At 45.8% G+C, this 25,423-nt stretch overlaps 1 protein-coding gene across 2 annotated transcripts; it reads right to left on the bottom strand.

The window, feature by feature from the left end:
* Positions 1-951: 951 nt before the first annotated feature.
* On the bottom strand, positions 952-24,581 carry lancl1 (LanC antibiotic synthetase component C-like 1 (bacterial)). Of its 2 annotated transcripts, none has more exons than XM_080834191.1 (10): positions 24,483-24,581; positions 22,085-22,184; positions 21,680-21,797; positions 20,032-20,236; positions 19,357-19,504; positions 18,897-19,043; positions 17,648-17,830; positions 5,472-5,648; positions 4,334-4,406; positions 952-2,250 (listed from the first exon to the last, which is right to left on the bottom strand). In XM_080834191.1, the coding sequence occupies exons 2-10, from the start codon at positions 22,160-22,162 to the stop codon at positions 2,174-2,176; spliced, it is 1,206 nt and encodes a 401-aa protein (XP_080690317.1). In that variant the 5' UTR covers positions 22,163-22,184; positions 24,483-24,581; the 3' UTR covers positions 952-2,173. The 2 variants fall into 2 exon arrangements, with proteins under 2 accessions (XP_080690317.1, XP_080690318.1); XM_080834192.1 differs by lacking the exon at positions 24,483-24,581 and adding an exon at positions 22,573-22,624.
* Positions 24,582-25,423: the final 842 nt, after the last annotated feature.

The raw sequence follows: 25,423 nt of genomic DNA, 5'->3' as shown, positions 1-25,423 counted from the left end.
TCAGATGGACGCAAGTAGAACAATGGACCAGACATCAAAACATTCCCACAAGAAACTCCTGAGACTTCCTAGTCTCAGCCCGTCATAAGAGGTATGGATCACATCTCATACAAAGTGCCAGCTCTGCCTCTTAAGTACAAATAAGTCTTTAGTGCCACTTTGTGGAAAAACGATGCTACTGCAAGCTTATGTCACTTGAACTGACCCAAAAGGTAGAGCTCCTTACTTTCAACACACGGCGTATACAGTGTTTCTCACATTTTAGATTTAAATGCGGTACATGTTATTTTAAATCAGTTTTGTTAATGTGAAAGTCCAACAAATGCAGTACATTGTTTATGGTCCCTAACTATCAGTAATCCTAACCCTATCACTAGAATGAACAAAAAAAAACCTCAGCTTACTCTAGGATTATGATGTATACATGGAAAACTGTTATATGGGCATTGGTCAGTTCATTATGTGGCAAGTCCAGTGACAGCATATAGACTTCAGGTCATTTGTGATTTGTGCCTGCGTAGAAAGAACAACTTCAGCATAAACCACACTGGTAGCAAACAGGAACAAGCTACACAAAATCAGTGACGCCTTACAGCCCCCCCCCCCCCCCCCCCCAACCCACACACACACACACACACACACACACACACACACACACACACACACACACACACACACACACACACACACACACACACACACACACACACACACACACAACCCAAACAGATACTTATCTATAAAATACCTTCTCAAGTTAACAACTTGATCTTACTTAAAGATGCAGTCTTCCAAATCTGGCTTGTGACAGCATATAGACTTGGTAAAGGTGATTTGAACCCATACAAGATGTTTGTGTTTTTTCAATTGGCCAAAATAGTTTACAGCTGCTACGAGATCAGGTAAACACGCTCACCGGTGCATAAAGAGTGCAAACCAGATGGACAGACGTAAAAATATTATTTTATTATTGAGCTAATGGAGATGTAAGAAACAAAGATCAAGCAATGTCACATCTACATGGACTAGCTCAGTGAAGAGGCTTGCAGTTACACTGTTTAGTACTTATTTACAGAGCCATATTAATGCCATAAAAAAGAAACTGCCTGCATAAATAGCAGGCATGACAAATTCAAATAAAAAATAATATATATGTATAGCCATGCTAAGTGATTAAAGGACTTAGAAAAAAAAAAAAGAAAAATACCCCCCAATATCCTTATGATAAAGCACACGTGCCTTTCAATCACACTGGCTATATCCACATACAATACTGACACTGAAACATTTTTTTTGCTTGTAAGCAACATACATGTAAAAATGAATGGGCAGCACATTTGATGCACACAACTAGGTACCATACATGAATTTGATTCCTATCAGCACGACTTGTATGTCTTTGATCAGTCACTCCTTGATGGCAAGCAGACAGCATTGCAACACCCCCACCCCTCCTACCCCACGCACACACACACACGCACACACACAGGCACACAGACCCACACACACACACACGCACACAGACCAACCCACACGCACACAGATCAACACACACGCACACAGACCAACACACACACACACATACACACACACACACACGCACACACACACACACACACACACACACACACACACACTTCCTTAAGACAACTCTTATTTCAGAGCAATTTTCTATTCTGTGAAACCTATGATGCCGGCGGACACATACAAGCTCTTAGCATGCAAACCAACACGGCAAGTGCAAAGAGTATTTGCCTACAGATCACTGATCTCTTAAACTCACTTCCTTGGAAGTTTTGGACCCAATGAATATTCATACACGTATGGGCAATAGGCTTGAGCTCAGGACCGGACCGAACCAAATTATACAAGGACTTGTACATATATAACGAGACTTCTGTGGGTTCACACTGACTTGCACGTCTTTTTACCGTGTGTGGGCCCAGAATGTGTGTAGTAATGTGAAGTTGTTTTGTCATCTCTGTGTTACATGCCAACTTTTTTTTTTTTATAAGAAAAAAATTCGAAGCATGTTGCCACGACAATAAATGTGTATCATGACTTGAGAGTTCTCATGTGCAAACAGAAAGAGAGAGAGAGAGACGTGAAAGAGCCTTCCAGAACATGGTAGTTGAAGTAGCCTTGGACTCCATAAAGGTTGCCATGGATACCTTTATATCTCAAAGGCTGGGAACTTTGACCTCATGGGCTGAAGCAGGTCAGCCAGGAAGTAGATGGTGCCCGCCATGCCTGTTAAGGAAAAAAAAAACTTTAGCATTAAACATACTGGTAGCAAAAGCCTTGGAACAAGCTACACTACACCTGCTGTAATGTACTCAGTACTCCCACTGTTGCTAGTAACTGCTATATTCATTGGCAGAAGAACGTTGAAGATGTACTGTATATATGGGCCCACACACATTACTACACACATTCTGGCCCCCCCCCCCCCCCCCAACAAACAGGCACCGATCTAGAACTCATCTTAAAGTTGTTGTACATAAGACTGCACACATACACACTGCTTAATGTTTTCATGGTTTGCAGTATGAGAAGAACATAATTAAGATAAATAAAAGCCCTATATGCCTACTTATTTTATAATAATAATAATACAAAAAACGCTTTTGTTTTTCCAGGGTAATTAACAAATCCTTACTGGTATTTAGTTGATATATATTTTGTATTCCTATACGTATAAAACATTTTGGTCAGTCTATTATTGGCTATAACATGTCCAATTACTGGTCTAGTAGAGACGAATGGCAGCATTTGCGCTCATGAATATATTTCCAAGTGCGAATCATGAAGGGGATTTTAAAATGCGCTTATAGCGTATATTGTCATCACTAAACCACCAAATGACAGGGGTTATCCTCTGAAACCATGGCCTTGCATCTCACCAGATAACCCACAGACAACCGGAAAAGCGTTTTTCTAAGCACAGAGAGTTGTGGAACGCAAGACTGGCCTGCGTTTGGGACCATTGCTGTGCCTGGGTAGGATCATATACTGAGAATGCATGAGGAAAAAGCTTTGTGAGGCAAACTAAAGTCTAATGTATAGACTGCTGGTCATTCATAAGGAAGTCAATAGCGACTGGCTGATCAGTTAGCCTAAACGCTGACGTGCAGAATGAATAAAGAATGACCGGTGAAATATATACACTAGACTGTTTAGAGTGCAGCTACCTGACAGAAACATCCCAGAACATACTCACAGGCTTAGGTTTTAGTGTGGACAACAAGGATGGTTTTTAGGGGAGTGGGTCACCACCAATTATTATTCCCATACTAACTTCCAGAGTAAACCTACATACAACCTTGCAAAACATAACTCTGGCTCTACACAACACTGCAATCAGAAGACAATTGCATGGATGCATAGAGATCCCTTTCCAATAGGCGCTGATTGGAAAACCCTTAGGCTCATTAGAACATGTCAGTTGGTACTGAAACAGAAGCGAATCTGGTCAAAATCAGATTAACTACAAATAAACATTATTTTAAAAGCAGTTTTTTTTTTAGATACAGTTTAGTTAGGCCAAAGATAGATTGATGAAGGGGCGTTTTAAAGTTGGAGAAACTAAAACCATTCAGCTACTTCATGACATTTTTTATTTAGAGATGTCACCTCTGGGAGAGTGGCGTTCGCATGCTTTTTCATGCAAAGATCTTAGATCAAATCTTGGACGCTCTCTATGCAACATTTTTATAAATGAGGCCCCAGGACACCAGAGCTTTTTTTTTTTGGCGCACAAGCTGAACAGACAGCTAGAGGAGCGCCACGAGCAATTCGCTGAATTTGACAAAAAGTATATCGGACTAGAATCCTGGACTGCACCTTTAAGGAGCTCCCCATAACATAAACACACTGATCTAGAACATACCTTCTCAAGATAACACACTGGCCTCAAGTAGAAGAAGTAAACATTGAACTGACGTGAGAACAGTTCCTTTGTTATGCCTTTCTTTTCATTCAGTTCTCACACAGATGCTGATCAGCGGGCTGAGAGGACTTAAAGTCAGCAGGGTAATACAGGCAATTAAGGCCTAGTCCTCAGTAGCCCACAATCTCCTTGCTGCAAGCTTGTGTGTAATTGCTCACTAATTTCAAAACACTCCTGCCAGTAGCCTAAGTGCTAAACTAATCTATGACCTGAGTAAATCAAAATTAGGGTGATGAACAATAAAAAAAACACTAATTAGGAGGCACCAAAGTTTAATTACCCATAATTAGCAAGGGAGGCACATTTATATAAAAAAAAAAAATGCAGATTATAATGAGGCATCATCAAGTTAATGGATTGGCATGGATTTTCTCTCTGCGTTACCTTCAAACAGAGAAAATGGAGTGTCTGGAGTTCGGCAGCCATGTTTGCCATAATTCATGCACCAGTCTGCGAACTACAAGAAGAGACAGACAACATTAGTCATCGGACAACTTTCCAACAACCTTGAGGGAATTGTCCCTCTCCACTAAAGCAATCAACAACGGTGTCAGATTCTTTGTAAGTAACGAACGCACAGCTGAAGTACATTTCCGGATGTGGATTCCGGATGAATAAAAGAGCATCACCCACAGCTCTACACACTGTAGTATAAATGTTGTGTTGTAACCACCAATCGCATTCAAGGGTCCACACACAGTCGCACACACGCACATGCACGCGCACTCGCACACGCACACACACACACACACACGCACACGCACACGCACACACACAATCCCAGTGAAAAACAAAGCTTGGTGTGAATGTGTATGGAACCTTGGCCAGTGAAGGGTAGGCGTGCCTATTTTCGGGACGGATATAAATACTCTCCACCTGATGAAACTAGCCTCGAGGGGGCCGGCCACTTAGAGGACCCCCACAGCCTTGTGCTGGCCCCCTCCACTGATGCCAGTGACAGCAGCCTACCAATCGCCCATGGAAAAAAGATGTGGGCATTTCAGCGGACAATTCAGACTAATTCAAATCGCAGTATAATTTTCCATTTACACTTGGATGTCTGCCAGAGGCTGCAGGAGGCAACGCTTGGCTGCACAGCGAACAGCAGTGTATGTGTGTGTGTGTGTGTGTGTGTGTGTGTGTGTGTGTGTGTGTGTGTGTGCCCTCGAGAATGCCAATGTGATTCTCAGCAATCACCATGGACCTGTCTAGGATACTGGCCAACACCTTCTGGAACAACAAAACAACAAAGCCCCCCCCCCCCACCCCTCTCCTCCCCAATTCATTTGAGACTAGGATGGAAGCATTCCTTGGTAGGACTGCAAGCATACGCCAATAAACAGTAATGCCCTGCATAGTGCACCTTCACCTGGTACCTGAGCTAGTTAGTCTAAAAAGGAGAGCCATGGGTTTACCCACAGTTACCTTCAAAATATAGTTCTCCATCCAACTCACCACTTTCGCATAAGTAGAACAAACAATTGCCGCCATTTTCCCCTGTGGGTCTCCCTTTCCCTCTTACCATGCAGGCGCGGTAGAGGTGCTTCGCCTCGCGAGTGACCTTGAAGAGTGCCAGGAAGCCGTAGGCGTTGCCGGCGGCGCCGTGGCACAGGCCGTAGCCCTTCTTGAGCAGGCCACGCTGCCAAAGCACCTCGGCGCACTGGGAGGCATCCTCCAGGTACTGCTTCACCCCGAACACCTGCAGAAGAAAGAGAGGAAGAGAGAGAAAGAGAGGGAGAGAGTGATGGTGATGATTGACTGAGACAAAAAAAAACTGGCAGCGACTGCAAAAAAACCTGCTACTTTCCCTTCATGTTTGTGATGAGGTAATTGGCGCACACACACACAACACACACACACACACACACACACACACACACACACACACACACAAACAAACAAACATCGGTCAAATGTTTAGGGTCACTTAAAAATGCCCTTTTCCACTTGTTGGCACAGCTGAAAAGCTGGCTATGAGGCAATAACAGTGGTCGTCTTTAGACTAGTTGAGCGTCTGAAGCATCATCAACTGTGGGTTTGATTACAGACTCAAAGTGACCAACGTTCTTCTGGAGCTTGTCAGTCTATTCTTGCTCTGGGAAAAGAAGGCTATTTCATGCAAGTAATTGCCAAGAAACAGAAAGTCCCGAAACAACGCGGTGTACACCTCCCTTCACAGAGCAGCACCAACTGGCTCAACCCAGACTAGAAAGAGGAGCGGGAGGCCCCGGTGTACAACGGAGCCAGAGGATGAATACATAAGAGCCTCTAGTTTAAGACACAGATGCCTCACAGGTCCTCAACAGGCAGCTTCATTAAATATTGCCTGCACCACACCAGCCTCAACATCAACACTGAAGAGGCCACTCCGGGATGCTTTACAAAAAAAACCCAAGCTATATCTTAAGACTGTCCATTAAAAACAAAAAATGTATATGGGCAAAAGAACACAGACACTGGACAGAGGAAGATTAGGAAAAAAGGAGTTATGGACAGACGAATTTGAGGTTGAGGTGTTCAGATCACAAAGAAGACCATTTGTGAGACTCTAACCAAATGAGAATATGCTGGAGGAGTGCTTGACGCCATCTGTCAAGCATGGTGGAGGCAACGAGATGGTCTGGGGCTGCTTTGGTGCGGGTAAAGTGGGAGATTTGTACGGGGTAAAAGAGATCTTGACTTAAAGAAGATAAGCTATCACTCCATTTTGCAACGCCATTTCATACCCTGTGGACGGCACTTGCCAGTGGAGCCAGTGTCCTCCTACAACAGGACAGTGACCCAAAGCACAGCTACAAACCATGCAAGAACTATTTAGGGAAGATACAGTCAGCTGGTATTCTGTCTATAATGGAGTGGGCAGCAGTCACTGGTTTGACCTTATGGAACGTAAGAAGTGTCCATCAAACCAATCCGACTTGGGGGGAAGCATGGGGTGAAATCTCTTCAGATAACCTCAACAAACTGACAACTCGAATGCCAATGGTCTGCAAGGCTGTAAATGCTGCAAATGGTGGATTCTTTGAGGAAATCAAAGTTTAAAGGACACAATTATTATTTAAATTAAAATATCAATGTCTGTTTTTCCCATTAATTAAGCTACATGTCCTTTTCAAACTAATTGAATCTATATTGTCATGAAAAAAAGGACACTTCTAAGGGACCCCAAACTATTGAACAACAGTGTACACAAACACACACACACACACACACACATACCGCAAAACCATCCAAGCACAATAAAACAAGACAAACTGACTGCACATGAAATCTGAGAAAACACAGTCCTTTCATTACATAATCATCATTAGATCTGGCAGAATTTTATTTTTCTACAGAAGAAATACTACATACTCCACTTTCCACCATCTGCATCAATTTACAGTCACACTATTATGAATAACAGTTTTCAGAGATAGCCACCAGGTGGCAGCAATGGCTTTGATGCAAATGTCCATTGGTCTCACCGAGACTGCAACGGTCTATTTTATTGAAAGGGTCATGTCCCTTTTGCATAGAGGAGGAGTTGTGGGTGCAGTATTTCTAGATCTCCGGAAAGAGTTTGACACGGTCAACCACAATATACTTCAGTCTAACTTTGATCAGTTTAACTTTTCTTCTTCTGCAACCAACTGGTTCGAATCATACTTATCAACTCGAACTCAGTGTGTTAAAATAAACAATGTATTATCCGACTTAAAAAAATCGGTCTACAGGTGTTCCCCAAGGTTCAATCCCGGGTCCACTTCTTTTCAGTCTATATTAACGATTTACCATCCGTATGCCAAGACTGTGAAGTTCTGATGTACTACGCAGACGACACTGTGATCTTTGGGTGGGGAATAATAAGAATAACATAGAGGTCGCTGCTAGGCTTACAAAGGTCATGGTTGATGTGTCTGACTGGTTAAACAAATGTTGTCTTCAGCTTAACACTTCCAAAACCGTTGCTATGTTTTTTTTCTAAAACCAGCAAGTCTCACACTGAACCCGATGTTTTTTTTTCTGATCAAAGAACGTAAGTTATGTCCATAACTATGGATCTATGAGACCGAACGATGACCGTCACCACGGTCTACACCATGAATGATACCTCTTCTCGTTACCTATCTCGAGACCATAATACCAAAAGGGTCATGTGAGTGACCGGGGCTGACCCCGCAGCATAAAGCACGTCCGGGGACACGCCCCCTTTCTCTTGCCTGGAACGCCTCAGCCTGCCCCGAGCGACAAGAGATGGTGACGGTCATCGTTCGGTCTCATAGATCCATAGTTATGGACATAACTTACGATCTATTTCGACCTCACTCAGACCGTCACCACGGTCTACACCATGGATGACTCATACCATCAAGGTCGCGAGGGACAAGGAACTACGCCTCTACAACCTCCTCGCCACAGAAAGCACCGCTTCGCTCAGTGGAGCTGGTGCTGCCACATTGACCCTATAAAAACGCGCAAAAGTGCAAGGTGCACTCCATGAGGCAGCTGCGCAGATTTCCGCTACGGAAACCCCTCTAAGAGCAGCCCAAGAGGTGGCCATACTTCTCGTCGAGTGTGCCACCAAGTTACCAGGAACAGGCAGACTTAGACTGCCATAGGCCTGTGCGATGGTGTCAACCACCCAGTGTGACAGGCGCTGCTTGGACACAGGATTGCCCCGTTTGGCGCCGCCATAACAGACAAACAGCTGTGAATGGGTGTGCCTCAGAGACTGCGTACGTGCCACATAGGTTCTTAGCGCCCTTATCGGGCACAGACTCCCCAAGTTCTCCCCAGGTAGGGCGGGTTCTGGGTGGAAAGAGCTGACCTCAATCACCTGATTCACCGTCTGCGAGTTCACGACTTTAGGGAGAAAGGATGGGTTCGGCCACAGTGACACCCCAGTGAAGTCGGCCTTCCACCGAAGACACGGCTCACTGACGGACAGAGCATGAAGCTCGCTGACCCTCTTAGCGGAACAAATCGCAAGGAGAAACACTGTTTTTTGTGTAAGAAACTTAAGGTCAGCCTGGTCTAGTGGCTCGTAGGGGGCCAGAGCCAGTGAGTGCAGCACAGTGGCCAGGTCCCATGATGGAGCTCTCAACGCCCTGCCTGGCCGCAGGCGGCGTGCCCCCTTGATAAATTGAGAGACCAGGGGATGTTTCCCAACCGTCTGTCCATCGACCGGCTGGTGACCGGAAGAAATGGCTGCTGCATAAACTTTAACAGTACTGGACGCTCTTCCCAAGTCCAGAAGTGACTGAAGGAAGCCCAAAATGCTGTGCACGGAACACGTCACTGGGTCTACCTGTTTGATGTTACACCAGTCCAAGAATGCGCCCCACTTCTGGCTGTAGCCAACCTGCGTAGAGGGAGCCCTGGCACTCCTTAGGGTGTGCATAACTGCCTCCCCTAGCCCCTGCGGGAGGGGCTGAGGAGTGGCCACGCCCACAGCTGGAGAGGTGCTGGATTGGGGTGCCAGATCTGACCACCTGCCTGAGACAGGAGGTCTGCCCTGACTGGAAGGGGCCATGGCTGCCCCTGAACCAGACGGAGGAGAGCGGGGAACCACCATCTCCCTGGCCACTTGGGAGCTATCAGCAGGACCTTGTAATGGCCTGTGAGGACCTTGTGGAGGACATAGGGGATCAGGGGAAGAGGAGGGAAAGCATAAAGCTGGCACAGCGGCCAGTCTTGGGACAGAGCATCCTGGCCCAGAGGTGCCCATTGGTCCCTCATGGAGAACCACCTGTCGCAGTGAGTCGTCTCTGACGACGCAAACAGGTCGACCCGAGCTCTGCTGAACTGAGACCACAGTTGCGCTACCACACTCGGGTGCAGTCTCCACTCGCCCGGGAGAGGGCCAGTCCTGGACAGGAGGTCTGCCGCTCGGTTCTGCACCCCCGGAATGTACACTGCTCTCAGGGATGCCAGACGGGCAAAGGCCCACACCAGAAGTTTCCAGGCTACCTGGAGGCTGCGCAGGGACCTGGTGCCCCCTTGGTGATTTATGTGGTACACCGTGGAGGAGTTGTCCGATCTCACTAGGACATGTCTGCCCCGGATAAGGGGGAGAAGTTCCATGAGGGCAAGATGGGCTGCCCTCAGCTCCAGCACGTTTATGTGCTCGCCACTCCAGCGGGAATCCCATGTACCCCGCACTGTCCTGCCTTCCCAAACTGCACCCCAACCGGTTTGGGAAGCGTCTGTCGTCACAACCGCCCTGCGGGATGGGATGTTCCCCAGTGGGGCCCCATGACCTAGGAGGGCCATGTCTCTCCAAGGACGTAGTGCGTGCCTGAATGGCCTTGTGACCTTGAGTTTCACCCGCCGGTCTCGCAGGGGATGAAGGTTGAACGCATTCAACCACCTCTGCAACGGCCGAGCTCTGAGGAGGCCTAGTGGGACCACTGCAGCTGCCGCCGACATAGTACCCAGCAACCTCTGATACTCCACCAGCTCCAGACGTCTGCCAAGACGGAACCGGCTCACCAGCGCTAGGAGCTTGGACACCCTCTGTGGGGTTAGCGAGGCCCGCATTGTGACAGAGTTTAGTTGCAGTCCCACAAACGTTATGTTCTGTGTGGGACGGAGGTTGCTTTTCTCCAGGTTCACCCTGAACCCTAGGCTCTGTACATGCTGGATGACACTGTCTGTGTCTTTCAGGACTTGGGCGCGATCTGGGGCGCAGATTAACCAATCGTCCAAGTAAGGCAGGATCTTCACGCCTGATGCCTGGAGGGGGGACAAGGCTGCTGCCACCACCCTTGTAAAAACTCTTGGCGAGAGAGACAGGCCGAAGGGCAGAACCCTGAACTGGTAAGCCTGTCCACGGAAAGCAAACCTTAGGAAAGGTCTGTGGAGTGGGCAAATCGGCACGTGAAAGTACGCGTCCTTCAAGTCGAGGGACGTGAACCACTCCCCGTCTTCGACGGACATTAAAATTTGCTGTGTGGTCAGCATTTTGAATGGCAGCGCTTTTACGAACCTGTTTAGACGCCTTAGGTCTAGGATCGGGCGCAGACCTCCGTCCTTTTTCGGAACTATAAAATACTTGGAATAAAACCCAGCGCGCTGTCTGTCGGAGTTTACCCTCTCGACAGCTTCCTTCTCCAGAAGGGTTAAAATCTCTCCATTTAAAACTTCTGCCTGAACTGGGTCTTTGACCACGGTCATCAGAACCCCAGAGAAGGGAGGGGGGCGCCGCCGAAATTGAATCCTGTAGCCGTTCGCCACTGTAGCCAGCACCCATTGGTCTGACACGCTCTCTACCCAGCTGCTCAGGCATAGCTGGGAAACGGCTAAGGCAGGCGGCTTCACACCGCTAGGAGGCTCTACCCCGAGAGCCTGCAGCCTTGGTGGGTTGCTGCTTCTGGGGTGATGCCCTGGGGAAAAAACGCCGCTGGTGTGCCGGCTGCCGCTGTGGGGGTCTTCCGCCCCTAGGGACGGCAGGCTCCACGAACTGTCCCCTGCCAGTGCCGCTAGCACGGGACTGAAAAGGTGTAGGGTAAGGGCCTCTGTGCCGGTATGACGTAGCGGCCGCCCTGCCAAAGGTCAGACGAACTGACTCTCTCGTTTGTCGTGACTGCTCAGCCGAGTCGAAGACACCCTGAGAGTCGGGATGGAACACTTTCCCTGGCATCACTGCCATCTTGATCAGGTCCTTCCTCACACTCTCTGGAAGGGAGGTCTGTGCCAGCCAGATCTGCCTGCGTGCCAACACCGCTGAGGACATGGCAGCGCCAATGTCCCTGGTGAGCTGGGAGTGGGTGATGAGCGCAGAATCCACCAGCGACATGGTGTCCTGATCCTCTGGATTAACAGTCTTCCTGATCGCTGCCAACAAGATGGCCAGCGCATTACCAGAGCGTGCCGCCCGTGCAGTCGCATTGTAGGAACGGCACACAAGGGTGTCCGTCTTATGGCACTCCCTGACTGGGCACCTGGGGTCAGCAGTCACCCGAGCTGGGCCAAGAGATGTCAGGGCCGCTATCTCCCGCTCGACTGGTGGCATGTCCGTCAGGCCTGAGCCTACCTCAAGCTGGTCTTTAGTCAACCTGCGACACCCAGGGTTAAACTGCGGTGGGGCCGTTGGATTATTCCATGACCTCTTAAGCATCTGCAAGTAATCCGGCGCCGCCGGGACAGAGATGACAGGCTGGGACTTGGAAATGCCAGCCCAGACCCCCTGGGCTGGAGCCTGGGCTTCAACCGGCGCACTCAGACCCACAACCCTTGCCGCAGAGAGGACCCTTGACAGGACATCTGTGGCTGAAAACTCGCCCTCTCCTGTGCTCTCATGAGTAGAGCCCGCACCCGCCAGCGAAGACGTGTGCCTCTCCTGCTCAGTCACTACACTAGTGTCAAGCAGAGATTCCTGTGCATACAAAGACAAAATGTCCTCTTGCTCAGCACTCTCACCCTGATATCAGGGCAACTCCTCGTGAGAGGGTTCACACAGAGCGACGGAGCCACTACCTGTGGTAACGTGCGCTTCCACCTTACCCAGCCTCTCTGAGAGGCCCTTTATGGCAGCCAAGATCTCAAGATGGGCTTGCTCCTGGGTTACGGGGTCACTTACGCGTTGCCTCTTGGAAGACTTAGCCGCGCTGCGTGCCAGTTCACCCCCAGCAGAACGTGCGCTTGTGCGCCTCTTTTGCGCTCTAGTACCCTTCCTGCCCCCTCTGACTGAGGGAGATGGGGAAGACGCTCTCGGGGTTTTAGCCTGCCCTATCCTCTCTGCTCTCAGCGCCCGCTCGTCCAAAGGGAGATCCAGAGCGGCCACGCATGGGTTCTCAACATCCTCAGTCACATGTGCTATCCCCAGGCAGATGGGGCATTCTCTATGGCCATCACGAGGGTCCATAGGTGCCGAGCAGGACCAGCAGGCATGGGAAGCCATCTCAAGGCTATGCTAAGAGCACACTGCAAGCAAGTGCCTTATCAAGGTAAGCAAGTAGGTAGACTTACCGAGTGCGAACACCCTGCTAATGCAACAGAACCCCACTAAACACCCACTGCACGCGGACGCACTGTTTGGGCCACCAAAACAGGAGGACTTATTGTGTGCGGACACACAGCCTAGACACGACACACCACGCCCAAATGGGTAGAAAACAAGACTAACTGTGCACGGATGCACTGCTTTGTGAAGCACTGTTTAGGGCTGAGAACAGAACACACTGCCTATGAAGACAACAAAAAAGGCCTACTGTGAATAATAATAATAATATTCCTGTTGAGACTAACAACCTGTATACTTACCGCAACTGACTGACAGGAGAATGGCTAACTGCTGGAAAAACAATACAATCTAGCTGTGTGCGGACACACTGCTCAGTTAGAAGAAAGCAACTACCGTCTCCCAGAGACTACTACATATAAACAAAATCAGCTTAAAATGAAAAATAAAGCTTCTTTACCCAGCAGTAGACTGGCGACAGTGAAGGCTGACCATGCGCGGACGCACTGCTTAATCAAACAAAAGAAACAGGCTCACCGAGTGGGCACGATAATACGTTAGCAAACAGCAAGGTTTACTGTGCGCGAACGCACTGCTTAATTAACAAAGAAACAGGCTCACCGAGTGGGCACGATAATACGCTAGCAAACAGCAAGGCTTACTGTGCGCGAACGCACTGCCTAATTAACAAAGAAACAGGCTCACCGAGTGGGCACGATAATACGCTAGCAAACAGCAAGGCTTACTGTGCGCGAACGCACCGCTTAAACAAACGAAAAACGCAGGCTCTTAAGAAGTGTTGAGCACAACTACGGCCTAGCAAACAAAGTTTTACTGTGCACGAATACACTACTTACCGCACGAGGGAAGTCAACAAACAATTCCCACTGCCCAACTCTGACAATACAATAAGATACGGACTTACCACACAATCCACAGGGACACTAGGCGCCTGCCGCGAAGGAACGGATTGATCTATCGTGGAGTCCAAACAGCCAAGGGAAATTTCCTTAACACACTTACCGGTCCGAGATGAGGCGAGAAAGGCAAGAGAAAGGGGGCGTGTCCCCGGACGTGCTTTATGCTGCGGGGTCAGCCCCGGTCACTCACATGACCCTTTTGGTATTATGGTCTCGAGATAGGTAACGAGAAGAGGTATCATTCATGGTGTAGACCGTGGTGACGGTCTGAGTGAGGTCGAAATAGATTCAAGATTGTGAAGGAATACAAATACCTTGGTATCTTGATTTATAATCAACTTATTTTTAAAAAACATGTTAAAAAAAAATGCAAACATTTTAAATTCACCTTGGCCAGCTTTAGGCATCTTAGAAATCACATGTCCACAGAGGCTGCTAAAATGTACATGTTCTCGCTGATTTTATCTCACATTAACTACTGCTTACCCACCTGGTCTACAGCCAACTCCACTACCCTTAAACCAGTCAAGTCTTTTTACAAACAGGCTCTCAAAATACTTGACAAAAATCCTAAATCACACTAATCAAGAGAGAAGTTGTGAACAGCTGTGGGTTCAAAACCTTAGAATGTCAGCCTAAATTCCCCGGAAAACACAAAATAAAATTGCATCGAATGCGATTAAACTCGATTTCATCAACTTTAGTCACTTTTTAGGAGTTAACTCACCCTCTTCCAGAGAATATTTTTTTTTTATCAATTTAGAACATTTTTCGTGAATTTCAAGCATTTCAACTCAGGAATTCCTATTCGAATGGTCAAAATTTGCATTCAAAAGATGGATGGAAACCTCAACGCTCCAAGCACAGCGCAGCTAGGGAAGGGGAGGGTCAAATCGATTGCAGTCCATTTCAACCAAATGGCTCTATCAAAGTGGGTATAAAATACTCATTGGAGACAAGACCACTAAATTAAGGCCGCAGATGGAGTGCCTTTTTACCTCAAATTCACAGCCCTGTTGCTAGATGGCACCATTTATGTGCTAAAGGCCTTTATGTGCTCTTCATCAGCTGAGTGGCCCCTGAATCAGTTCTGCTTACTGACAACCTCATAAGAGGAGTTCAGCCAAGCATGTGAAGAACAAAGATTTGTGACACAACATGGGGAACTTGTTCCAAAGAGATACGGTGTTGAGCTGGAATGAGAAATGGTAGCAGACACTGGCAGCTGGTGCTGGGTCGTTCACCCACTGGATAAGAAGTTAGACAAATCATCAGTTTTGCTAGGATTGTTCTGTTCTCCATACCTACTTTACTGACTGAAGATTTCAATGTTAATGATCTGACATGATCTCAGAATTTCAGTTAGCTCAAATCTTGCTAGGGTGCAAGATTGTTTAATGTTTAAATCTGTAACCTATACGATTTCCAACGATGGCCTTACTTTCTCTATGAGTTCCCGAAGTAGCTCCCCACAAATGTATAATTCATTCTGACAGAAGTAACCATTTCAGTCCAGATGGAACAATTTAAATGAGAGGTTTTTTTTAAACCATTACCCATTGATAGAGCTGGGAGTAGAAATAATTGGGTAAATATGAATTAAATGTCTTTTCTTTCACCCATTTCCTAGTGATTTGTCTTTGTCTCACTTTGACACTGGGAATTAAACGTAATGATAAAAAGGCAATAAAGGCTGGTGAAGTGCATGACCGGCTGTTCACCACCTACAATCAGACTTTGATTGGTTGAGTATGGTTTTGAGGACCAGTATATACTGTGGCTTGCAAAAGCATTCAACTGAAGGTCATCACCATTTTCTGTTTTACAAAAGATACTTTTAGATAAAGATACACATATTTTTCCCCTACACATTAATACTTGGTCCTGAAGTCCTTTGCTACAATAATAGCCTCAAGTCAGACTTAAGTGAGACAGTACCGGCTTTGCACATTGTTCTGCTGTGTTCTACCCCATTCTTCATAATATAATTGATGTTGAACATCTGGCTGATGGCTGCAATTCTGGTCTGTAGTGCCACAGATTCTCAGTGGGATTTTGACCAGGGCTTTGACTGAGCCATTCTAGAATGTTCACTTAACTGTTTTTGAGTCACTCCAGTGTTGCTTTAGCCTTGTGCCTTGGGCAATTGTCCTACTGGTAGGTAATACCTCTCCCAAGGCTTTACAACAGACGGCAACAGGTTTTCAATTCATCCTCCCTTCAATTATAAAAAGTTCCTGCCGTCGAGAAATATCCCCACAGCATGGTGCCAGCACTGCCATATCTCATGATTGGAATGGTGTTTCTTGAGGCATTGGCAGTGTTAGATTTATGCCGCATATATAGTGCTTTGAGGATTGGCCAAAAAAGCTTTATTTTGGTCGCATCTGTTCATAAAAACCTTTCCCCATGTCTCCAAACATGCTTTAATGTGGATCGTTTTTTTGCCACCCTCCAATAGAGTCCGATTTTAGCCACTGAACTTTTTAGATTTTTTTGGGGTGATGTGTGGACAATGATGGTAGTATAGGTTTTTAATATATCTATTTTAACATTAGCAGACAAATGACTTATTTTGCCTTTGAAAATAAACTACGGCATACATGTTAACAATACAAATACAGATTGTGAAATTCAGTGTAAGGATCTTTTTATTATAACTGTGAAATTGGTGATGATTTTCCGTGGAGTTAAATACTTTTGCAAGCTACTGTATCTGCCCTTTCGAAGGACAAAGACCCAGAGTTTGAGCTTGCTAAGTTTTTTTTTTCTAACTGTTCTATAAGCCTGCAACAGCTTATGGAAGTTTGGTAGACCAAACCTGTTGATTCTTCTAGTAATACAAATACGTTGATGACACTGCCATACTGGGACTCAACAACAATAACTATGTTGCAGCACATACACACTCAATTTCACACTTCTCACGGTGGTACTCTAACAATAATCTCCAACTGAATGTAAAAAAACAAAGTACAAAGGAGCTGGTTATTCACAAATCAAACACATCCCACCATGGACTGAACCAGACCTCCATGCATGGATAGTCAGTTGAACAGGTCAGCATAGACAATAGCTTAGTTGTGATGAACACATCACCGACATACACAAACACTCTCAGCAAAGTTGAACATTAACTCAGAGCTCTGTTGCTGTTACTTTATAAAAGCAGAATTCAACGCATCCTGTTGTACTGTTCCCCCTGTTTTTTCAAAAACCTAACTCTTCAAAATGACACACACTGCCTCCAAAATAGCATTGGTACTTGAAGCAGTCATAGCCACCACTGGATATGTGAGAAACGATACCAAACTCTTGAGCGGTAGTGCACACGTGTGTCCTCACCCTGCTCCAACTATATCCAGCTCTTCACGTCATCAAGGCCAGACTGTGTTCAGCTAGTCAACAACCAGGTGGGACGTTACATGGTACGTACAACACTCGTAGTTTTAGGGTCCATGGTTGAGAAAGAATGGCTTATAACTGACTGAGGTCAGTATTACATTTTAACTGCAAATCAAGACACCGTAGGTCACCCTCAACTTGTATGCCGAACCACAAATGAAAGAAATGAACGCGAATGATAATGCCCACGTAAATATGTCTCGTGCCAAATGTGTGTTATCTTTTCATTATTCTGTTTCATTGTTAGGTTTGTTGTTGATTTCTTAATACATAATATATAAAATGTCTTATTCTAAGAAAACAGCTGCAATCTAATCCAAACCACAGGACACACCTTAGTATGGCATGCAAATCACAGGCTGCACGACCCCAACCTTGCAATCTTTTTTTCAAAAATGAAATAAAAATAAATAAGATTTCTCCACTCACCTTGTAGGCCTGTAGCAGCATGTACATGACCCCCGGGGAGCCGTGGCACCAGTGCACCAGCAGGTCACGCTCGTCCCCCACGCACGGCGGGTAGTTGCCCGACGGGAACTTCAGCTGGCACACAAAGTCCACGCTGGGCTTGACCAGCGTCGTCAGTCTCTCCTGGCCCACCACAAAGCCCGGCTGCAGTGTTCACACACACACACACACACACACACACACACACACACACACACACACACACACACACACACACACACACACACACACACACACACACACACACACACACACACAAACCAAACAGACACTTATTGGTGTTGCTGTCACAGTGCATTTGTTTGTGGAGTGGGTTAAGAGTTGGAAGGTGAGTGTAGTCGATGGGAAAATGTTTTTGACATTCTTCAGAGCTATGTAGAAGCGCCTTCAAGAGCACCTCAAGAGGACTTTAAAAGGCCATAAGCAATAGGATGCCCATGCTCTGAAGCTGTCGTCGAAAAAAAAGTCATGTTTTAGATCCAGAGGTGGCAACTGAAAATTACTACCTTTCCCCCTTTTGAGTGCTCATGTGTCCTAAATGAGTTCTTTTTTTGCTCAGGCATCCCATTCACTTCTATGATTCACTGCTGCTTTTTTTCCCTGTGAGTGCTTCTCCTGCTCTACTAAAAGCCCCCAAAGTACTTTACAGGTCTGTGACTCAGACTGTTTACCACGCGGTGAGCTGTCATGAAAGGTCCTACACCCTGCCCACCGGGAACAGCTAGAAGTTCAGCACCTCGTTAAAGGGCACTTTCACACGCAAAGAGGGTACGACACGCAACTCACACAGGCAGCTGGTCCTCTGCTCACGAATTTGAAGGACTCTTCCACATTTTGGGGCTTGTCTTTAATGTTTTTGGTTGGGCTACTCTTTCTATCTTTGTTTTTGCCCTTGGTGCATAAGAAACTGCATATTTGGGAGCGGATAACGTTCGATTAGATTTGATGACATGAGGGATGAAAAGTAGAACTCTTCATTGACTCATTAACTTAGCATGCAGCCTTTGCAGCTAAGAAACCACTAAGTTGACAGTGTCTCCTTTGGCCTGTTAAATTCAGCTTTTGTTGTCAGTGGCAAGTGAGCCATTGTTCTCATCCACAGACAGCTACTGTATGACTTGTTTTAATTATATAGTGAAGCTGTTGTGGAGCCAATGAAGTACTGCGCAAATCAGGAGACGGCCACTCTGCTGAGCCAATCAAATTGTACCTGCATGAGGAAGTAGTAGATACCGGCCAGGCCATGGGCGGCACCGACGTACTGTTCCTGGTACCACTCGTACATGAGTGGACTTTGCTCCTGTGTGCGGTTGCGCTTGGCCAAGCTCTCGCCTGAGGCCAGTACCGCGTCGCAGATCTGATCCAAAGACATATCACACAAACCAACACACAAACAAACAGAGTCAGTCAGGAGGAAGAGGGTTCACTTTCATTTTTCTCGTCTTCCTCTACAACATTGTTTTCATGTACGCTGTCTGCCTGGACTTGTGATTTGAATTGAGAACTGAGAGTATTTGTTGAATTACAAAGTCATGGCCCATCTTGGTTATCTTTTATCTAACAACAGAAGGGTAAACAAGAGGACAATGCTAACCGGCACAAAACAGCACTGCAAAGTAAGCCTGCCTAGTAGGCAACCAGAATGGTTGATTCGTATCTCCTAGGCTCACCTGTTGGATGTACTGCATGGGAATCTTCTCCTGGCCCAACTGCTGGTTGATGAAGACCAGGGAATACAGGTACCCCACACGGCCATACAGCAGCTCATCAGGCAAGTTCCCCACTCCTTTTACCACGCTTTGGTGCAGCTGCAGCAACCTGCACACAAACACATGCACACACACACACACACACACACACACACACACACACACACACACACACACACACACAAATGCACATACATGCAAAGGCACACACACACATAAATGCACATACATGCACAGGCACACACACACACTGAAAACCAATTTCTTCTCTTTGAGGCCATTGGCTAAACTCAGTGACAAGGACACACTTTTCTTCAGGGACCTAATGACCTTGTTTTGCAAGGTACAACTGACTAGTTTCACATTATCTATTGCGTAGGACTCACAAATCAGATTTCTACCGTTCTTCCAGGGGCCTGCTTTATCGCGTTATTGCCAGGCGATAATTAATCTGATGAAGCACCTGGGAAATCCGCTAGGTGTTAAAATAGATGAGGTCAATTCAGTGTTTGAGACTTGCATGAAATGAATCATACAGATGATGAATCCCCTATAGAAATTGAATGGCCAAATGACCACAATATCAACTGGGATCAATGACTCCCTAAGCGGTAGGGAGGCAGAGATGTGAATCACCTGTTGACACACTCGTCCGCCTCCTGGTTCCTCTGCAGGCGGTGGTAGACCACAGCAGCGATGGCGAGCGGCCCGGCGTCGCCGCACAGGAAGGTGATCCAGCGGCCCGTCAGGCTTAGACTGCGGCTCACATAGTCCAGCGCCTTCTGCAGGTAGGAGGGCTCGCCGAATACGCCATGCAGGTGCAGATAGAGCAGCGCGATGCCTGTGTGTGTGTGTGTGTGTGTGTGTGTGTGTGTGTGTGTGTGTGTGTGTGTGTGTGTGTGTGTGTGTGTGTGTGTGTGTGTGCGCGTGTGCGCGTGTGGGAGGAGAGAGCAGAAAGTGTTGAGTGTTATTACATACCACATATTAAGAAGCTGTATACTGTATTTTATAAGTTAGTAAACACTTAGGACAAAAGAGAGATATTTAAGATAGGGTGGGCAACTTATTTTAGGAGTATTGTTTGTTATATTTCTTGAAACATCCTGACAGCCATGAGTAAATAAAAATGCTCTGATAATTAAAAAGAAAAAAAAACTTTCTACAGAAGTAGAAAAGGCTCAACCAAAAAGAGGTTGGATAAAGCAAGAGGTCAAGCCGGCTGTGTTTGTATTTCAGTGTAGGGATACCATTTTACTTGTGCTGGATGACGAAAGTGCGACCAGAGCCTTCATGCATATAGGCCAGCGTCTCCGGTGGAGTATGCTGAGAGAGCCAATGGTGGAGGAGAACCGCAAAGAATTCAAGGGCTGTGTGCCGAAAAGGCCTCCATGGTGAACAAACACAAACTCTGTGACACAAACTTAGAAGGACAGCCCAATATGAGGGTTATGGGAGTTGCACAGGCACAGCCACCCAACATGCCTCCTCCTCTCAGTCTGGTTGACAGTCAACCGACCACTCAGCCACAGAAGTCTGTGGGCAGCACAGGAGATAAAGACGAAAGGGTCCAGAAGCCCAGCTTGAAAGTTCAGTAAAAGCACCCACTGCAGGCACAGAAAGCTAGGCAGTTGTTGGTTTGTAGTTGGTGGTGCGACAGTTAGCATAACAATTTATAACCTAGCCCTTCAACACAACGCAGCCCGAACAAGTAAGGAGTTAGCGAATGGCGACAGTTGAGGTAGTTGAAGGGCCTGGAAAAGTGATGCCATGGTTGCTGTATTTCTGTTGGACAGGTAATTATCTGGTTTGTTTTGTTTTTGGGTGAATTGTTATTTTCCTGGCAAATTACTCTTGTTGGTTTCTCCAGCATTGCCTACCCTACCGTTAATTGTCAAGTAGGTAGAGTAAAAAAAAAATCAATAAGGACATATCTGAAAAGTAATTATTAAACAGACAAAGTTAAAAACACATTGTATTAACAAAGTAGTTGATCAAACTATTTGACTGATTATTTGTAAATGTTTGCACTGTCAGAATTGTATGTACAATTGTATGTTTCCTAGTACCCAGGCCTACATCATACATGGTTTATGAAAATATTGAAATGTATACTACATTATGTCATAGTATGAATAGTTCAAGTTCATCAACAACTCTTCACATCACAATGATAAAACAGCTGGTATTTTACAACATACAGTAGTTGAATTGAATTTAGCATAGTCAGTAACAGGCACAGAGTTGAAAGACTTGAAAAAAGGAACTGTGAGAGAGCAGGCCTTACCGGCCCATCCTGTGTAGCCTGTGCAGTCCCTGGGGTCTGCCGACTTCAGGCCCTTCTCCATGGCCGTCAGAAGGTCATTGATCTTATGGGTGATCCGGCCAGCAAAGGATGCAGTCAGCTGAAGAGATGAAAAGGGTCAAGAAGAAACCACAAACATTTTAAGTTACACAGCACAGTGTGTGCCAGAATGGTATGTCTGAACTCTTTTGAATAGTTGAGTGGATGACATATGGCCTGGATGAGGATGAAGGGCTCTTACAGGAAAAGGAAGAAATGTTGATGAACTATCCTGCATTTTCTGAAGATGCTTACACTTTGTCACAAGCACGTTGACAGATCAGATGTTGGCAAATTTGCAGTCACTTTGTTGCTCCTGTAGGAGAACAATGACGTTACGGTACTTACGTTTCCTTGAGCGTCAAACAAGGTTTGGGTGCCATCGTAATCTTTGTATGGGTTCTTCAAAGCGCGCTCGTCAGGCATTTTCTAGTTTCTGGGTCAGACTCTGGAGAATCGAGACAGGAGACAGACAAATGATGATGCACAATGCAGGATGCTCAACATCTGGATGCTCAAGTGTCATTCGAAAAGTCTAATTTACTGAATAAGACAACACGCAGACGTCAACAACTAGCCGATGCTACATGATTTACGGCAGTATTAGCAAGCTAGCTGCCAAGTGGCAAACGTGATCAAGTTAGCAAGCTGGCAAGTCTGTCAAAAATGGATCCATTGAAACGCCCCCCTTAGCTATTGAAGCTACAGGGGCTCTTTCTGCAAACACCGGGTCGCTGATTTCAACATTTGAGCATTCACTGGAACAGTTCCACGTATAAACTTACCCTATATGCTAAATATATTTAAACATTAAGGAATATTTAAAGCAAACATACCAATGCTTGGTGCTACCTGCCGCACTGTTGTTGAATCTGCTCTTTCTTCGTGTGTTTTACAGCTATCCAAAATGTTCTACGACATGTGTAGTAGTGACATCCAGTGGTCGGGAGGTGCAAAGAGAGCAAGGCTGGTTCCCTGACCGGCGCAATTCATTTGAGTCAAGTGTCCCTCTGACCCGAGGCAGGCTGTCCATTTTCATTTATATCAAAGTATTCATTCATTAAAGGTGTCAGCCTTTTTTTCCATGAAGCGGCATAATTCAGCAATGGCATGAACTCCACAAAGGTTGTGTCTGAAGCCCACAATATCACAAGTGAAGATTTGCAACATGTTTTTTGAGTATATCTATAGGCCCTACTTTGTTACAAATTGAGGAACTAACTAACCCTACCACATAACATCAGCTAAATGTGTATTGTACTAGTAGGGACTTACAACAGGGTTAATAAATAAAAATGAGGAAATAAGTCTTAGTCAAGCGATAATCGTTTATCAGCTCAAAGAGTTGGCTAATCCAATTTTTCCAGAGTGGTGTCCCATTTCACATGCTTAGAGATGTTAGCACTAGTATGCAACAAACTCAATTCAGTGAGCATAGTGCTGGCACACTACCTTTAAATCCACAAGACACACTCTTCCAAACTGCATAAAATGCATCAAATAAAGACTATAGAGAGAAGGAACATAAATCCGAATTGCAGAGTGACAACAACTTGTGCAGTGAAAAGAAAGCTGCCTGAATTGTAAACATCCGGCCGAAGTGCATTTGCACTGCCGTCTTCTGAATCCTGTGGAGGAACAGGATTACACACTGGGCAAACAGCATGGCGTGCTCGAGCAGCTGAAGTAATTGTGAGAAAATTGTGCGAAAAAAGCTGTGCTCTCTGGGTTCTTTGTATTGATTTCCTGAAAAAGAACCCAGAGAAGTTCTACTTAAAACAAGAATGTAATTCAGCCCTACCAACTTGCACTCCCACATCAAAATAAGATTTAAAGGTACAGTCCACGATTTTAGTCCAATACACTTTTTGTCAAACTGAGCAAATTTCGCTTCACTGCTGCCTAGCTTTCCGTTCAGTACACTCCGGTGTTCAGACACAGTCCCAGGTCTGTATGTGGAAAACATACATAGTGGCTTGGGCCGAGCCATCAACAAACCATGTTATAACAGGACAAAAGGAATGGATGTCATTAAATTGGCTGTTGAGCTCAAATGTCAACAACAATTATTTTGAAGATTGAGCTTAAAGGGAAGATGAACCATCATATTTCTTTGTTCCAATCCTATTCCCACAACAATTGAGGTATGTTGGGGTTCCAAATATTGTTCAACTGCAATTAATAGAGGATTGTGGGTCAGAAGCCTGAATCCTTCACCTGGAAAAAATACATTAATTGGCAACATAATATTTAGACAATCTGTGAAACTATAGCCTAGGTTGTAAGGCAATGCACTCATCATAGTCGATCATAACCGACCATTTTTTTGGCCACCTCGGACCATACAGCAATGCAATAGTGATATGTTATGTTAAGTTATGTAATGTCTTGTCTGTATACTGTATACTACTTAGCTCTAAGAAATGTTTATCTGTTGTGCCTGTGCCACTTTATATGTTTCACTGTGGGGAGAGTGGGAAACGTTCTTTCGACTGCTTTGTATGTTCACATGTGAAGTAGTTGACAATAAAGCTACTTTGACTTTGACTTTGATCCTGCAAGAAAAAAACAGATCTTTGAGGGACATCGACTTTTTCTCATTCTATTTCGTATCCACTGAGCAGACTTCTTCATGGTGTATTCCTGGCTCCTACCCCACATCATGTACAATGCATTATCATGTACAACACACAGACATCCAAGTGTTACAGGTACTAAAACATTGCCATCTTTTCAAGCGTTATACCTCCAGATTAAATCACTTGCTGGAAGCTCCATTGTCGGATGGAAATTGAAATCCCTCTTTGCGGTCATGCTTCATTAGCCACTGTCATTATTCGCCTGATGTGCGGGATCACTGTGTAATTGTGTGATGACTAAGTGCTTTTGTGTGCTGTCCCATATGTCACGTTAATCCCTCATCATGGAGCGGGTCCGTGCTCCAGCTGATCTGTCAGTGACACTCAGGGGGTGCCTGATAAGGTGAGCTGTAGGCGTCCGCATCTTGGACGGATTAGTGATCGTCATGGGGATAGCTATGGGAGTCGGAGCTTGGAGAACACTGAAGGGTTCGGACATGCTGCTGCCATGGCGATGTGAGAATTCCCAAATGTGCTTCCGTCAACTTGCCTCTGCGAAACATATCTGGCCCAGATGGATGAGTGACAATCGAGTATACAAAAAGGAACTCTCTCTGAATCAGCAGATGCTAGTGTCTCTCACACAATATCTGAGATAATAATTGAATGCAATATCTAGTATCCTAAAAGTCACGTTACATGATTGTACATACCATACATATTTAATATGTTACTCCTGGGTATGGGTATGGGTCTTGGCTATATTATTTATTGTGAAGAGGCATATGTCTGTCATTGGCACAGTGTCAGCATTGAATACATTACTTTGTTTTTCCTATGATAAATATTAATTTTGTGTCACAGTTTCCTCATGTACTAGAGGCCACGGGGTCTACATTGTATTAGCATAGCTGGCGTACAGACACGACCAAGACCATGTCCTTCCAATTTCTAATGATTTGTTTTGTTGACACAAATCTAGTTGGTGCCATGCACATAAACATGTCGCAATTGACACAACCTCCTAACAGCCCTCCAGCAACCTGCAGGGACCCATACAGATGCATCCTGGAGATGCTGTCCGAGAGAGAGAAAGAGAGAGTGTGTG

This window comes from Sprattus sprattus, assembly GCF_963457725.1.
Source record: "Sprattus sprattus genome assembly, chromosome: 3".
Taxonomy (NCBI): domain Eukaryota; kingdom Metazoa; phylum Chordata; class Actinopteri; order Clupeiformes; family Clupeidae; genus Sprattus; species Sprattus sprattus.
Note: the sequence above shows the minus strand (reverse complement) of the source record. Positions and strands in the feature narration are given on the sequence as shown.